General features: G+C 39.8%; 1 protein-coding gene across 7 annotated transcripts in view; it reads left to right on the top strand.

Moving 5' to 3' along the window:
* The window catches only part of afdna (afadin, adherens junction formation factor a), an 83,945-nt gene that overhangs the window by 48,482 nt on the left and 20,786 nt on the right, over window positions 1–14,677 (top strand). For all 7 annotated transcript variants that reach the window (XR_009793774.1, XM_061811768.1, XM_061811764.1 and 4 more), the window contains 7 exons: window positions 201–344; window positions 727–925; window positions 2,213–2,319; window positions 5,130–5,210; window positions 12,961–13,026; window positions 13,110–13,183; window positions 13,958–14,076. Coding sequence is in view for 6 of the 7 variants with exons in the window: in XM_061811768.1 (XP_061667752.1) it covers window positions 201–344; window positions 727–925; window positions 2,213–2,319; window positions 5,130–5,210; window positions 12,961–13,026; window positions 13,110–13,183; window positions 13,958–14,076 (790 nt within the window). In the remaining variant the exon portion in view is untranslated. The remainder of the gene's footprint in view (window positions 1–200; window positions 345–726; window positions 926–2,212; window positions 2,320–5,129; window positions 5,211–12,960; window positions 13,027–13,109; window positions 13,184–13,957; window positions 14,077–14,677) is intronic.

The following is a 14,677-nucleotide window of genomic DNA, read 5'->3' as shown; positions in this document are numbered from 1 at the left end:
TGGAAAAACTTGAAAGTCGGATAATTTCTCAAGGTGCTACTGTATTTGGGTCGTACTTCACCCATTCGTTGCTCTAGCATCATATTAACTGGAGTATTGTTTATTATTATTGATGTAATATTCTATAGAAGATGCTGTATTCCATGCAACACAGATCATTGCGAAGTGTTCTAAGATGTGTGTGTCGATATCTTATCCAGGCCACCACCTTTCTGACCATGGATAAATACTCGATGCAGGACGTCCAGAACATCCACAGCACTTGCTTCAAGCTCAACTCATTCCAGCTCCATGCGCTCATGACCAACTACCACTGTGCTCCAGATGAGCCTTACATTCCGCCCGTAAGTCCCTCACTGCCCATTTATTGATACTCACAAAAAGCTTTTGGACTTTGGGTTGACATTTCAAGATCAGCCAAAAATCCACTTTAACTATTAGGGATAGAAATTTATAACAATTTAGTGATTCCGACTCCATTATTGTTATGGCTTATCAATCCAATTCCTTATTGATACTTTTAATTATTCTCTTTGAGTGAGGGACTGAAATATATACAGGACATACATTAGTTATCCTTATGCAGTCTGTAATCATCATCATCACCATTTTCGTTGAACAGTTTCGTATGATGACAATAACTGGCATTCATTCATATCCCTGTGCTTTTGGCAATCAAGCCAACAGGATGGAAATAAGGATTTTTAAACATCTCCCCCCCCCCAGGAGCTGATCGACCATGTGGTGGCAGTGGCGGAGAACACTGCGGACGAGCTGGCGCGTAGCGACGGCCGTGAGGTGCAGCTAGAGGAGGACCCCGATTTGCAACTTCCCTTCTTACTGCCCGAGGACGGATACTCGTGTGACGTAGTGCGCAGCCTGCCTAATGGGCTGCAAGATTTCCTTGACCCGCTGCTGCAGAGAGGTAGCAGGAGCACTTATTTGTACAGTTGACAATCCTTATTTATCTTGACTTGTTACAATAACACCCAAGACCTTTTTCTGTTCAAAGTGTTTTTTAAAATCTGTTTAATGCCTTTTTATGATGACTTTGACGTGTGACATATTAGAATGACAATGAACTAACAAGAACTAACCAGGGAACTAAATACAAACAGATTGAGGAGACGTACACATGGACAAGATACAAGTGGCTGGAGAGAGTGGATTGGGTGACACAAAGTGGGTTGATGAGAACAGGTGGACACAATAACTGAATGAGCACACAAGACATGAATAATATGGAACACAGAAAAACATGTAGCAAAACGAAACTCAATACAAACCAAAACACAGACTATGACACAAACTTAATTTACTGTAAAATTTTAGTAGCAAAATGTTTCGTATTTTAGTGTTTTCAAGGAAAAGTCAAATTTTCATTGCCCTTTTTTAAGCTAAATGATTAAATACCCTAGTCTATTATTGAGGACTTTACATTTATGAACCCTTGCTATCCTTAATATGTGAAGAAGTGACCATATATTTATTTCCATACAGTGTTTGTAAATCATCAATACAAAATAAAATGCCTGTAAGGTGCAGACTTTTTCTGTCCACCATCCTAACATTCTAAACTGTAGAATCAGTGACTTGGAATATGTACAGCTTTTGGAGGCAGGCCTGGCCAGGTGAGTGATGTGGGTATCAGCAAGTGAGAGTGTGGAATCAGCTGGCTAACCTGTTAAGCCAGTTTGTAAATTCAGTGACTCAGTGTCAGTTGTGGTGTTTTTTTTTTTTTTTTTTGGATCGCACTTCTTATTGAAAGTTCATTGGCAACTGTGTCTTTCCTTGATCACTGGTGGAGGTATTACAATTCGTTCCAGCTTGCAGTGGTAGGTACTATTAAATTAGCTAGCAATGTTTATTTTACCATAGACATGCAGTTGTCGACCACTTCTGCTTTGAAGTTGACATTGAACTTCAGTTTTGTTTAGACATATTGAACCTTATCTTACTTTTTAGATGTGCAATGATCCCAAACTTTGGATATTTGCCTTTTATGCAGCCTTTCCTTGTGGCGCATGATAATTGTTACATGAGTCTGCAGTGACATTAGCGCATGTGAAAAAATTATCACTGCAGAATCTTACATTATAGCAGAAAAATCTACAACATGAAATTGGAGATCCATACATTTCACAAATCTATTATTTCCAATCTTTGTTTTGTTTTATATTCGAAACATTGTGTTTTATATTTTCCCCAACAGGCTTTTGCCGGCTGACACCCCACCCTCGTTCGCCCGGAACATGGACTGTCCATTTCGAGGGGGCTGATTGCGAAAGCCACTTCACTGCCGCTGACAACTCCGAAATGGTATGACTTTGTGTGTGTGAGTGTGTACTTGTGCGTGCACGTGTGTGTGTGTGTGTGTGTGTGTGTGTGTGTGTGTGTGTGTTTGCGTGTGGTCCCTGCTACAGTCTGACATCAAAAGAGTTACTAATTCGACTGAACACATGGAACAAACACATACGTGTACGTGACTTGCACATGAGTGAGCTTGTCACAAAATGAGAGCGCATTTAAGGAGTAAAACGCACTCACATCTTCTCTATAATTGGCATGTTTATTCCTCTTTAAACCTATTTCATGACTCTACATAGTAATCATCCACTCTCAAACATTCACACAGCCATCAGTGTTGCCAAGATGACGGCTGAACAGCAAGACATTTTTTGGTTGATGTTCATGACAGAATTATATGCACAATTTAGCCTCGGTTGCACTGCCTGGAATTGCATTCAACCTTTTCTGGCCTTTTCCCATAGTTATTCTGTATTGGTAACACAGACATGGAACAGGTGGGACATGAGTTATTTATACCCCCTTCCACCATTGCCACTCACCATGCTCTCTTGCCGGACGTGTGCACACAGACAGCGTGCTAAAGATCGAGGTGGGGGAAGTACATCAATGTGTCGCAAGTAGTGTGTATAAATCATTGTGTGGCACAGTACAACAGTTCAAGTGTTGGATTGTTGGCCCACTACTAGGGAACACAAAATGGGCAGGGACTTGAATATTGTTAAAACTACATCACACCATTGGTGATTTCAAATTTCCAAGTGGTTTTGGGTTTTAAAGAGTTATCTTCAGTCAACAAACCACATAGATGTCAACATTAAAATGTCACAAATTTGTTTTGATGTGTTATGCATAAAAACTAGGAAAAAGAATAGATTCTAATGGAAGTGAACCGGTGAAGCGGAAACAAGTCCTGTAAGTTTGGCATCGTACAGAGAATAGTAATTACCAATTAGTAATAATGACCAATCCTGACAAATTAGAGACAGCGGCACTGAAGAAGAAACAGGAAGTAGAACATGAGGTGGCAGAAATGAAGCTGTTGAGGTTTAGAAGCACAGCCAAAGTTGGATGTTTTGGAGACAAGATTCGAGAGAGCAGACTTCGATGGTTTGGACATGTCCAGAGGCGAGAGAGTGAGTATATTGGGAGAAGGGTGCTGAGGTTGGAGCTGCCAGGCAAGAGAGCGAGAGGAAGACCAAAGAAAAGGTTGATGGATGTTGTGAGGGAAGACATGAGAACATTGGGTGTTAGAGAGGAAGATGCACGAGATAGGCTTAGATGGAAAAAGATGGCACGCTGTGGCGAACCGGAACGGGACAAGCTGAATGGAAAAGATGAAGATTCCCTTCAAGATCTTCTGGTTTCCTCTTTATGGTCTACAACGAGGTGCTCTAATGTGGTGCCACAGCAAATTTCCAGGTGGACAAAATCTGTAAGATGCTCTGAAAGATTTTTTTTTTTATATTCCGGCCAGCTGAGATGACATGCTGTGGCGACCACTAATGGGACACGCCGAAAGAAAGAACAAGAAGACTTAGCATAAAAACCACACAACAAATCAACCGCAATCAAAAGAGGACTACACAGCTAACGTTACATTCATTCGCTGGCTCCCATCCCTCACTAGATCAGTCCCGGCCTTTTAAAGCCATACATGTTCAAAAGTCAAATACTGTAGAATATGAGGGTGGGAAACCCAAGTAGACAAAAAAAAGAAAAACTGCACTCTACTGTTTTATATACGTGTTCAGGATCTCTGAGTGACATTATGTGAGTTTCATTTCTTTACCACAAGTACCCACCACAAAAACAGAAAACATCCATTTCAACGGCTATTATGGTTTTAGCCAAGTGCTGGGAAATGTCGACGGTAAAGGTTTTACGTCAGTAGACAATCACTACTGTGGATTTGATTGAAAGTGCGTAAACAACCAGACGGTGTTGTGGACACTCGTTACTCGCATGTCAGGGAAGAAAAAAAGTGTTGTCTTGCAGTCTCGTCCTTGTGTTCACCACCTACGATGACACAACACCAACAAAGGAGGTGGTAACAGACACGCAACTTGGACGAGGACCTATTTTTTTCCTTTAAGTGTGCCACCAGACTGTTTGTATTGGACAGCCCTTGAGAGAGAATTTTCTCTAATGATGTGGAGCGCTCAGCCTCCACACCCACTCACCCAACCTTGCACGTGTTTGTGTGTGTGTGTGTTGTGTGTGTGTGTGTTGTGTGTGTGTGTGTGTGTGTGTGTGTGATCGTCTGTGTGTGTGCATGTTTTGTGTGACAGTGAGCCAGAGAGAGTGGCTGTTTGTACATTTGTGTGAGGGAGTGTGCAAACGTGTGACTGTGTGCGTCTGTGCACGTGGCTGAGTGAGTAAAAGAGTGTGTGCATGTGTATATGTGCATGTGTTAGTGTAATGTGTGTGTGAGGTCTTTTTGAGTGCGTGTGGACATTTGAGTGTGTGTAAAATGTGTCTGTGCATGTTTGAATGTGTGTGAGTCCAGTGTGCATGTTTATTTGTGAGGATTTGTTTATTTTTGCAAGCAATTGTGTGTGCGCTTCAATGAGTGTGTACGAATGTTTGCATGTGCACATCTGCCTCTGTGTGAGTGTGCGGGCGCGCATCCATGCAGCTGTGGTGTGGTTTCCATTGTTGAATCCAATCCAGTAACCACTAGCCGTTCTCCTCCTTCGTCGCTTCCTTCTTTATCCGTCTTCCTCGCGCCGACACGCACACATTTTCTCCGAGGTGCCAGGAGGGACCCTCTTTCACTCACTCCTTTCTTTTCTCTCCTTCTTGTGCATCTGTCATCTCAGCCAATGAGGAAGGAGCCGGAGGTGGTGACGGTGACGTTGAAGAAGCACAACGGCATGGGTCTCAGCATTGTGGCCGCCAAGGTAAGCCCGACCCCCCACCGTGACCTGCCCGCTGTTCCGGAACGTTTTTTTTAATAAGAAAAAGTTGGCGACCGTTCCGGAAATAAGTGGAATGCTTGCATGTTGGCTGTGGCAGGGCTGGGGACTGATTTCACTGTTGAGTCTGACAGAAGCGCAAGAGACTAAACAGAGTATCGGAAAATTCTGTTTAGTGGATTTGATGAAGTGCTAGTGTAGATCACTCTCCACATGTGTGAATGCTCTCCCACAAAACACAAGGTGTTCTTTGACCAAAAATGTATGCTTTAATTTCATTAATTTAATCCATAAAGGTTATGAAGTTATCACAAGGCTCTTCTCATTAGGCTTATATTTAGAGAAGGTTCTGAATGGTTATGGTTTGTGGATTTGTCAGAGTGCTGCTGTGGATCACTGTCCCATGAAACACTAAAAACACCAAATGAAGAGGCGAAAAAAAAAAATCCCCATCCAGATGTTCTTTGACTGAATATTTTTAAAATATATGCATAATCTTGCTGTAAAGCTTATTATCTTAATGTTAACATCTATTTTCACAGAAAAGACAAAGGACATCACCTTTATTTTTTTTGTGCCTGGTCAAACAAGGTGCGTTTGTTTGGACAGAGATAGAGAAATGCTAGCAAACATACAACAAAGATGATATTTTTCCATGTTCCATAGCTTTCTTTATAGTAATCTGAATAACTGTGAATACAATTAAGCATGTTCATTGAATTCTTCAGGTAATATATCTTAAGGAATACCAAGAATTTAAATGAATAACAGAGTGGTTGAATTTTTTTTTCTGTGGCTCTTTGAACACAAAGCCTGCAGCAACTCATTTAGACTAACAATATAAATGTACTCGTGGGTCTAATCAGTGTAAACAAGGTCTAAGCACAATCATGAATAGCAAAAATATGCAACTAATTGATGCTCCTTTATTATTGAGGGGTCAGCTGTGTTCTTTATTCTCTTTGGAAAAATTACTGAAATTACTCCAGTTTACAGAGTCACGTATGGGAGTGAAACACTTTTGAATGAAGCACTGTCCTGGGGAATTGTCCCTAGTTTGTAAAGTAGAAATCCTCCACAACATTGTATGAAGGCCGTTGCGTTTGTCCAGCATGTCGGGAGTGAGGTAAAGTATAAATATAAAGCGTCTTTCCTGGTTATGGCCACCATCATCCTGTGTGGGAAGGAAGGATGTCTGGAGGAAGCCTCCTTTTTTTTTTTTTTTTTTTTAAAGTAATCTTTGTGTGCATGATGGGCTCTTCAGGTAGGGAGAATTTAGTCAAACAACTGCTCGGGTTCTTATTCGACGGGGCTGAGCTCCCCTTACGTAACCCTGTGCGTGCGCGTGTTTGCATCTAAGTGCGAGTGCTCAGTTTGACTATAGCCGACGTCCCAGCTCGCACCACCTTTTGCGTAGGAATTTCACCGCCGCTCGGGAGCTTTTCAGACTGCCGATTGGAATTTAGTCCTGGCGCGTCCTGTTTTCTCAGGTGTTAGACTACTGAAGTGCTTAAATGATACTTTTTGAGCTCACAGAGCTTGTTGGTGCACGCTAACAGGCTGGGATAAGAGAACTTGTGTGTGTGTTTGGACCAGTTTGGACCAGAACATGTGGTTCTCCGTAGTGGGCAGGCAAGACCAGGTATGTTTTTTGTATTTAAAAGTGAAAAAAGTTTCATTTAAAAAAATTGTGATGGTTGAAAGGTATTGTATGTTGGTTGAATAAAGTGCAGGTTTTGTTGGTAACTGTCGGGTTTCATGGCCTTCTGGTTTGTCGCCTTGTTCTGTTTGCTTTAAGGGCTTCTCAGCTAATGGTTAAACTCATGTACATACAGGCACACGCACAAACACGCACTTGGTCAGTATGTGTTTGCAGCCACCTACACTATACAAAATGATCCATTCAGTTACTGATACGTTGGTGCCTTGAGATACGAGTTTGATTCGTTTTCTGACCATGCTTTTTACTCAAAACCCTTGTATCTCAAGTTATCTTTCCCTATTGAAATGAATGTACATTCTATGGATTTGTTACAACCTCGCCTCCAAAACAGGAAAAAAAAAATCAATGTTCAATCAATCAAAGGAAACTAATACGCTGTAGTATGGTACTTTTTCTGTAATTTTCAGTCTCCTTTTTAATTGAGTACAATATAAATAATCGACCACTTTGTGCATCCTGATTACCGTAATATCCGGACTATAAGCCACGACTTTTGTCACACGCTTTCAACCCTGCAGCTTATGCAATGATGCGGCTAATTTATGGATTTTTATAATGGCCGCCATGGGCACTCTAGTAGAAAAGGTAAGAGTGAGACTGGGGGAATATATGTCTCAAGGAAGACGCAAGTTTAATGTAACTTTGCGCTTTGTGCATGAATAAAATTAGCATGAACAGACCCTCATCATGGAAAATGCAAGAAGAAATGCATATGACACAGCTTTCAAGTTAAACGCAAGCTCCTTTGTTACTGCCGCGTCTCAGTGACTTTTACCGGTATGTTTTTTTTTTTTTTTTTTTTTTTTTTTACACAGCCCTGTTACTACTGTGTTACTACCGTATTGTTGCTGTGTTACTGCTGCGTCACAGGCACTGTTTGGAAAGAAAAGCTAAGGCATAGTATTAAAACTTTGAAAACGCTTTCTGTGTACCGAGTTTCTTTGTAAATATCTCATGTTTCAATGTGGGCACATGCAGCTTATACACAAGTGCGGCTTATGTATGTACAAAATGGTTTTCCTTTAAAAATGTACTGGATGAGGTTCACAATCAGGTGCGGCTTATAGTCCAGAAATTACGGTTATTCATTGCGACTCCTTGAGTTGTGTGCGTCTTTGCCCATGGGTGACAGTATAATAATCATGCTAAAACAAAAAAGATGACTTTTGCGATTTCTCTGACTCATTAAATTGTCTATATGTTGCTGCACCTTTATTAAAGGGTTACCGTGCCACAGAGATGGCTGCAATGTGTAATACTGTTTTATGTTCAGTTTGACAGTAGACTTGAGCAGAGTGGTATTTAATCGTAGGAAGGTGTGTTTTTGAAGACCGCACTTGCATCTCAAATTTTTGCTCGCAAGTCAAAGCAAAAAATTGGCTGAACGACTGCTTGATTCCTGGAAAAACTAATAAGTTGAGTAATGATTGTCACACATCACACGTGCCTCCAACAGATATGCACTACTATGTTAATTCCCTCAGATTGCGGAGGGACTCTTATGTTGGTTTAACAACATAAGGCCGAAACAATATGCGAAGATTCCAGGAACAAATTTTGTTTTACGTTACACCTTCCACTAATTTATTTTTTTGTACCTTTAGATCAGTGTATTATAGTCCTTCCCACACAACGTAACATAGATCAGCATAATTGGCGGCATTTTAAAAAAAATCTATCAGTTTAAATTTTTGCATGTACATGAAATAAATTTTTCTGCTAATATTGATAGCCTAAAGGTGTAAAATGGATCCCGGGATTGTAACAAGGTTTAAAAGTGTATTATGATTGTTGTGCCTTGTGTATGTGCTCACAGACGTGAAGCCGCGTTAAAAACTCACAATATGAAAGGGCTCTTGTTTTGGTTGGACAATCGAGCTTTGAAACAGAGCGCCCAAAGTTCATCCATTTGAAGTCTTCGTTGTGTGTTTGTTGTTTTGGCTGGAGGTATGCTTGCACCAGTGGAACAATAGCTTGGAAAAAGACTGTCCTGTACCCCCATGTGGTCAGCAACAATGGGGGGATGTATGATTTCCTGTGAAGGAAAAGTTGTTGCACCATCTAACCAAATCTCATTCTGTCAGCTTCACCAGGCACTTTTGCACATTTGTCTTTTATTTTCACCCACATGTGTTCAATTCACAAGTAACAGTTGTATTTTTAGCGCTGCATTCAAGGCACCGGGTGAGGGTACTTGGGGCATGAAAATAATTCCGGTAGAAACCTTCAGGCCCTGATGTGTCCCCGTTTAAACATGTGTGACACAATGCAAATAGGCACAGGTGCAAATTATCAGTATGAACTCTTGTGGTCGACTTCTGCAGTAAAAGAGTGAGGCTTGACTAAGAAAATGTGTTACACTTGTGCCAAAATGGTTCCTGTTCGTTCTGCTTTACATCAACCTGCATTTAGCCACTCCAAATAATTTCATGATGGTACCAAGTGGAAGCTGACAAGTGTAATTTCCTCCTGGGCCGTCAATTTGAAGTGGGCCGTTGCGCTCTGTTAGACTTGGAATCAATCACAAACATGGGAGCTCCTATTTTTTTTTTGTATGTCTGGCCTTGAAGGAAAAATAATAATGTTCAAGTGTTTTAGGTACTGTATAATGTATTTTCATTTGAACTCAACCCATACAGATGGATCCTTTTTTTTAATCCCACTATTATATACAATACTTTTATTAACTGTAAACACAATGGGATGTCTGTGATTGCTTGCCAGAAATTAAACAGTTCAAAGTTGAGACTGTGATCTTTGTGTGTGTTTGTGTGTGTGTGTGTGTGTGAGAGATTTTTTTGGTTTTCCACCAATATGGCCATTTGCTTAGTGATGGCCTCCATTTCAAGGGGCTCAAAATATATAACTGTAGATTTAGACAGAATTCTTCACTACATTAACAAAAATCCTTTGCGAAGTCCTTAGTATGTTTTCCTTCAAAAGTTCTTGCTTGTGACTCTCATTAAAATTAGGCCATTGACATAATTTTAACAATTCCAGAAAACAGTTAGCCTTTGCATCAGGGTTAGGGTTGAGCATCATTTGAATTTGGGTAATTCCAGTTCTGATCTCCGTTCCTTATTTTAATTCCGGTTACAAACGATTCTCAATTCCGATTCTTTTAGCGGGCTGGGTCAGACAGGTTTGCATGGTTTGCATAAAGGGTGTCCAAATTTAGAATACCAATTTTCTTAGCAGCCCGCAACATAGAGTAAAATGAACATCATTTCATGGAGTTCTTTATAACCAGTATCAATCAGTATCATCTACAGTATATATCATAAAACCCTCCTTTGCACAATATGTCATTTCAAGCGCTGCATTGGTCAATTTTAACAGATAAGTCACAATTTTGTTTGCTGCAGTTGGGCACAAGCACGTCTTCGTGCGAATAATTCTTCATTGGTTTTCACCACTTTGTTGGTTTTTGTCACTTTTTCAAAATGGACGGACTGTTGCCATCGAACCTGGTAATTAAAATTTTTAAATTTAAACAATTTCAGTAGAACAGGAATGTTAGTTGATAAACCCATTTTCAATTCTTGATGCCTGACCCTGATCATGGTTCACTTCTGTGGGATTCAGTGCAGAATAGATTTTATTCATTTGATCAGTGTAGTGCAGTTAGTTACTTAGTTTACTTTGGTACAGTTAGAATGATTGGCTATTTGACCATAATATGCCAGCAATGACTCACATAAGGATGAATCTGCTCTTTTATTTTTCATAAAAAGCACTGCTACTCAGTAATTTAAACACAGACATTTGGGAAGACACCAAGTTGCTTAGTGATGCAGTGAACAGGACTCAAATGCCACAGTTTAACACACAAGCCTCAGACTTTCCTAAAAATGATTTAAAATGACAACCTATCCCGACATATAATGATGCTAATGCACATGGTCGTCATAACCTGGCGAGGAACAAATGCAAGTAAAGAGGAACGTTTAGCTTGATTTTCTCCAACCAGCTAAGAATTCTGGGAAGCAATAGGATCTACCGGCTCTACTTCCCGTGATGCTTTACCGGTACGGTGACTGTGAAACACACTGTGACATGCTTTAGCTGTCTAAGGCATCTATGTGTGCATGGCTTATGTTCACATCACTCAAGGAGAGCCCACCTTAAACACATGTATTTGTGTAATGTGTGTATGGTGACCTTGGTTGGACAAATAGAATGCCTGCACCTCCCTATGTGTCACATTGTAATTGATTTGCATATATAAACTTTTAACTGCATGTAAATACAAATAAGTTATTTCACAGATTTTGTTTGTTGGGGGAGGGGGTATCTGGAGTGAAACCACTGTGATAAATGAAGGATTGCTGTATTTCATTTATTTGACCTAAAAACAGTTTTGACTTTTTTTCAGTATGTTTTTCACATGTATTTGTCTTAATTTTGTGGCATTTACTTGAATGTGAGCAGCGTATAGTCCTTGACACATGGTATCCTTTGAATTGTAACAGGTTCACTGTACATTAGCATATTTTTAATATATACTTGAAAATGTGATTAATTTAAAAAAACAAAACAAACAAAAAAAAAAAAACGCCCATTCCTCCTCTTAGCGTATTAAAATGTCCTGTGACAGTATTTTTAGCACTTAAAGTGGTAATTCCTCCGGTATGTTGTTTCTTGTTGGAGAGCTGGGAGGCTCTTACATCTACACTGGAACATACCAAAGTAATCAGAAAAATGTGATTTGTTAAAAAAAAATGCTCATTCCTGCTTTTAGCTCATTAAAATGTCTTGTGACAGTAGTTTTAACACTTAATGTGGTAATTCCTCTGGTTATGTTGTTTCTTGTTGGAGAGCTCGGAGGTTCTTACATCTGCGCTTGAACATACCAAAGTCATCAGAAAAAATTTAAACGACCCATCTTGTGTCACTGAAGGAAACAGACTGTTAGGAGTGTTGTGGGTCATAGTAAAGAGGTGATAAATCTTGTCTGAAGATCTGTTGATCTTTTTATGTTTTGCATTCTCGGGATTCTTGTATTTGAATTGAGTAATTCATAGTTCTAACACACCAAAAATGATACTTCTGAAATGCATGTCGTTTTAAAATGTTTTTCACTTTTCAGTCTTTTGCAAAGGCAGTGTTGGACTGAAGGAAGACTGTAAAAAAAACTCTTTCCAACTTAAGATGGGTATTAAAGGTTTTAAAAGTAATAGTATGATTAAAAAAATGCTTATTTTTACAGATAAAATAAAATCAGTTTTTAACATATTTTAACTTTTTCTTACTCATTTAAAAGGAATGTCCGGCCGCAGGAAGTCACAGATCCCCTCAATAATATAACAAAGTTTAATAACGTCTTTTTTGTACTATCATTATAAAAACAACATTAGGTATGTAATGCATTACATTCTGAGTCATTGCTAAACCTTGTTATGGAGTAAAATGCATGGTAAAAAAATCGTAGATGCTTTTTATGTACCAAAACTGTGCTATTTTGTATTTTTTTTTTTAAACCATTGTAGGTACTTATTCATTCTAAAGTCATTCAAACTCCGGAGGTGCTTATTATACTATTGCTTCTTTTAAATCATGTAAAGAACATTGAGTTACTGTGTGTATGAAATACGCTATACAAATACATTTGCTTTGCTACATTAAAAGTCACAAATAATTTTCTTTTAAAATGCTTACTATAAAGCAAAATGCGTACAATTAAAGGTACTCTAAGGTACTCAATACATACCAAAAGTCACAGTAAAAAAACAAAACAAAACTGATCATCAGTGGTTATTCTGTAAGAAAACTTTGCTTTTGCTTTGTAAATGACTTTAATTTGAGAACTAAAAAATTGGCCACCAAAAGTGTGAAAAGTGCAAAGGAAAGCAACTGCAAGTCTCTCTTCCTATTCAAAGTAAATCAACATACTGATGATCGAAAAGTCTTCATAAACTGTATTCATCTGTTGGTATCAAGCAATATATAGCCATTTAACTCAAACGGCGCTTCCTTGTATTGACAATGTCTGTGTTTCGTGTCCTCTCGCAGGGTGCGGGCCAGGAGAAACTGGGCATCTACATCAAGTCCGTGGTCAAAGGAGGGGCCGCCGACATGGTTGGTACTGCAGCAGTATTGGAGGAAAAAGCACACACGTGCGCGCACATATATATGCTGAGCCATTAATTATATCCATGTAGGATGGGCGTCTGGCAGCCGGCGACCAGTTGCTGAGTGTGGACGGCCGCAGCCTGGTGGGTCTGTCGCAAGAGAGGTAAGACATCATCGTCTTGAGTGATTGAGTGTTTCATGCGCATTCACACGCTCCTGACAAAAGTTTGCTGACGCCTGTTACACCCATGAGGGAAATGTCTGCCTCAACCACACACACACACCCACACACAAACCATGTTAATGCTTTGCGGCTGCTGGCAAAAGACAAATAAATGGTGCGACATGACCACATCCCGCCAAGCTCAAGCCTGGGAACAGTTTTAAAATGCTGTTTGTGTGAGTCCAAATATCCCATAATTTTGAAGTAGACATGTTGTGCATTTACACAATTTTAAAGTATTCCTTAACGTCGTAATAATCAATGATGACTTTTGCAGGGTGGAAGACATAGCCCTAAAAAGAAATTTGATTAAAAAAAAAAAAAAATCCCATTTCAGAAATTAATATTTTTCATCATCTTTATAACGCTTAAGCGATGGATGTTTGAACACAAACGGTGCAGCAGTACATGGAGACAGAAAATGCAATACTCTCTGGCAATCCTTTGTCGGCGAAAAACAATTGTTACTGCAAATCACTGAGTCACTTGCTCTAGTGCTGAAACTGTTCATTTGTCTGTATGACTAATATACTGCTCAGGGTGGCCAAGTTGTACATACCTCAAGGAGCTGAAAATAATCATGATCCACATACTGATGTCTCTCCTCCCATCTATTTATTTATTTATTTTTTACAGCTTTTCCCTGCCTATGTAAATATCAGCAAATGATTGATTAATCCAATTTATGATTTGCCTCTGCCTTTCCTTCTCCAGGGCAGCCGAGCTGATGACCAGGACGGGATCTGTAGTGACCCTGGAGGTGGCCAAGCAGGGAGCCATTTACCATGGCCTGGCTACACTCCTCAACCAGCCCAGCCCCATGATGCCTCGAGGTAGCCTATGTCCATTTTATCACCTGTTTAACAAAAACTTTTTTTTTAAAAACAAAATTGCCTTCAAATAAACTATTAATAAGTTACTGATGGTTTAGTGGTACACTCACCTGACTTTGTTGCAGGATGCCTGGGTTCACTTCACACTCAGTTATTGTGTGAATGTGAGTGCGAATGGTTGTCCTGTCTATATATGCCCTGCGACTGATGGGCGACCAATTCAGGGTGTATTCCACCTTTCCCCTGAAGTCACCTGGGATTGGCTCCAGCAACGGTTATGATGCTCAAACAGTACACTGTGCACCCCTAATTAATAGCCTGTATACTAATCATAATGTGTGTGTTGTGATTACATGATGGTTTGAACAATATTCTAGCAAGTTTGGGTTCAAACCATCTTATCAGTAAAATCTCTGCTTCCAGTTATAAAGTTGAAGTCAAGCGAGCTTCCTCAACTGTTGTTTATACTTATTTTTACGGTAATACGCTCGACCCAGTCAACCACTGCGGGGCCCAACTTCAAAATAAAACCCTAAAGAGGAATACATTGGGGATCATACATTGTTAGGCTTTTATTTCGAAGTTGGGTGCAGTAGCTCAT

The sequence above is a fragment of the Syngnathoides biaculeatus genome, chromosome 23 (genome assembly GCF_019802595.1).
Source record: "Syngnathoides biaculeatus isolate LvHL_M chromosome 23, ASM1980259v1, whole genome shotgun sequence".
Taxonomy (NCBI): domain Eukaryota; kingdom Metazoa; phylum Chordata; class Actinopteri; order Syngnathiformes; family Syngnathidae; genus Syngnathoides; species Syngnathoides biaculeatus.
Note: the sequence above shows the minus strand (reverse complement) of the source record. Positions and strands in the feature narration are given on the sequence as shown.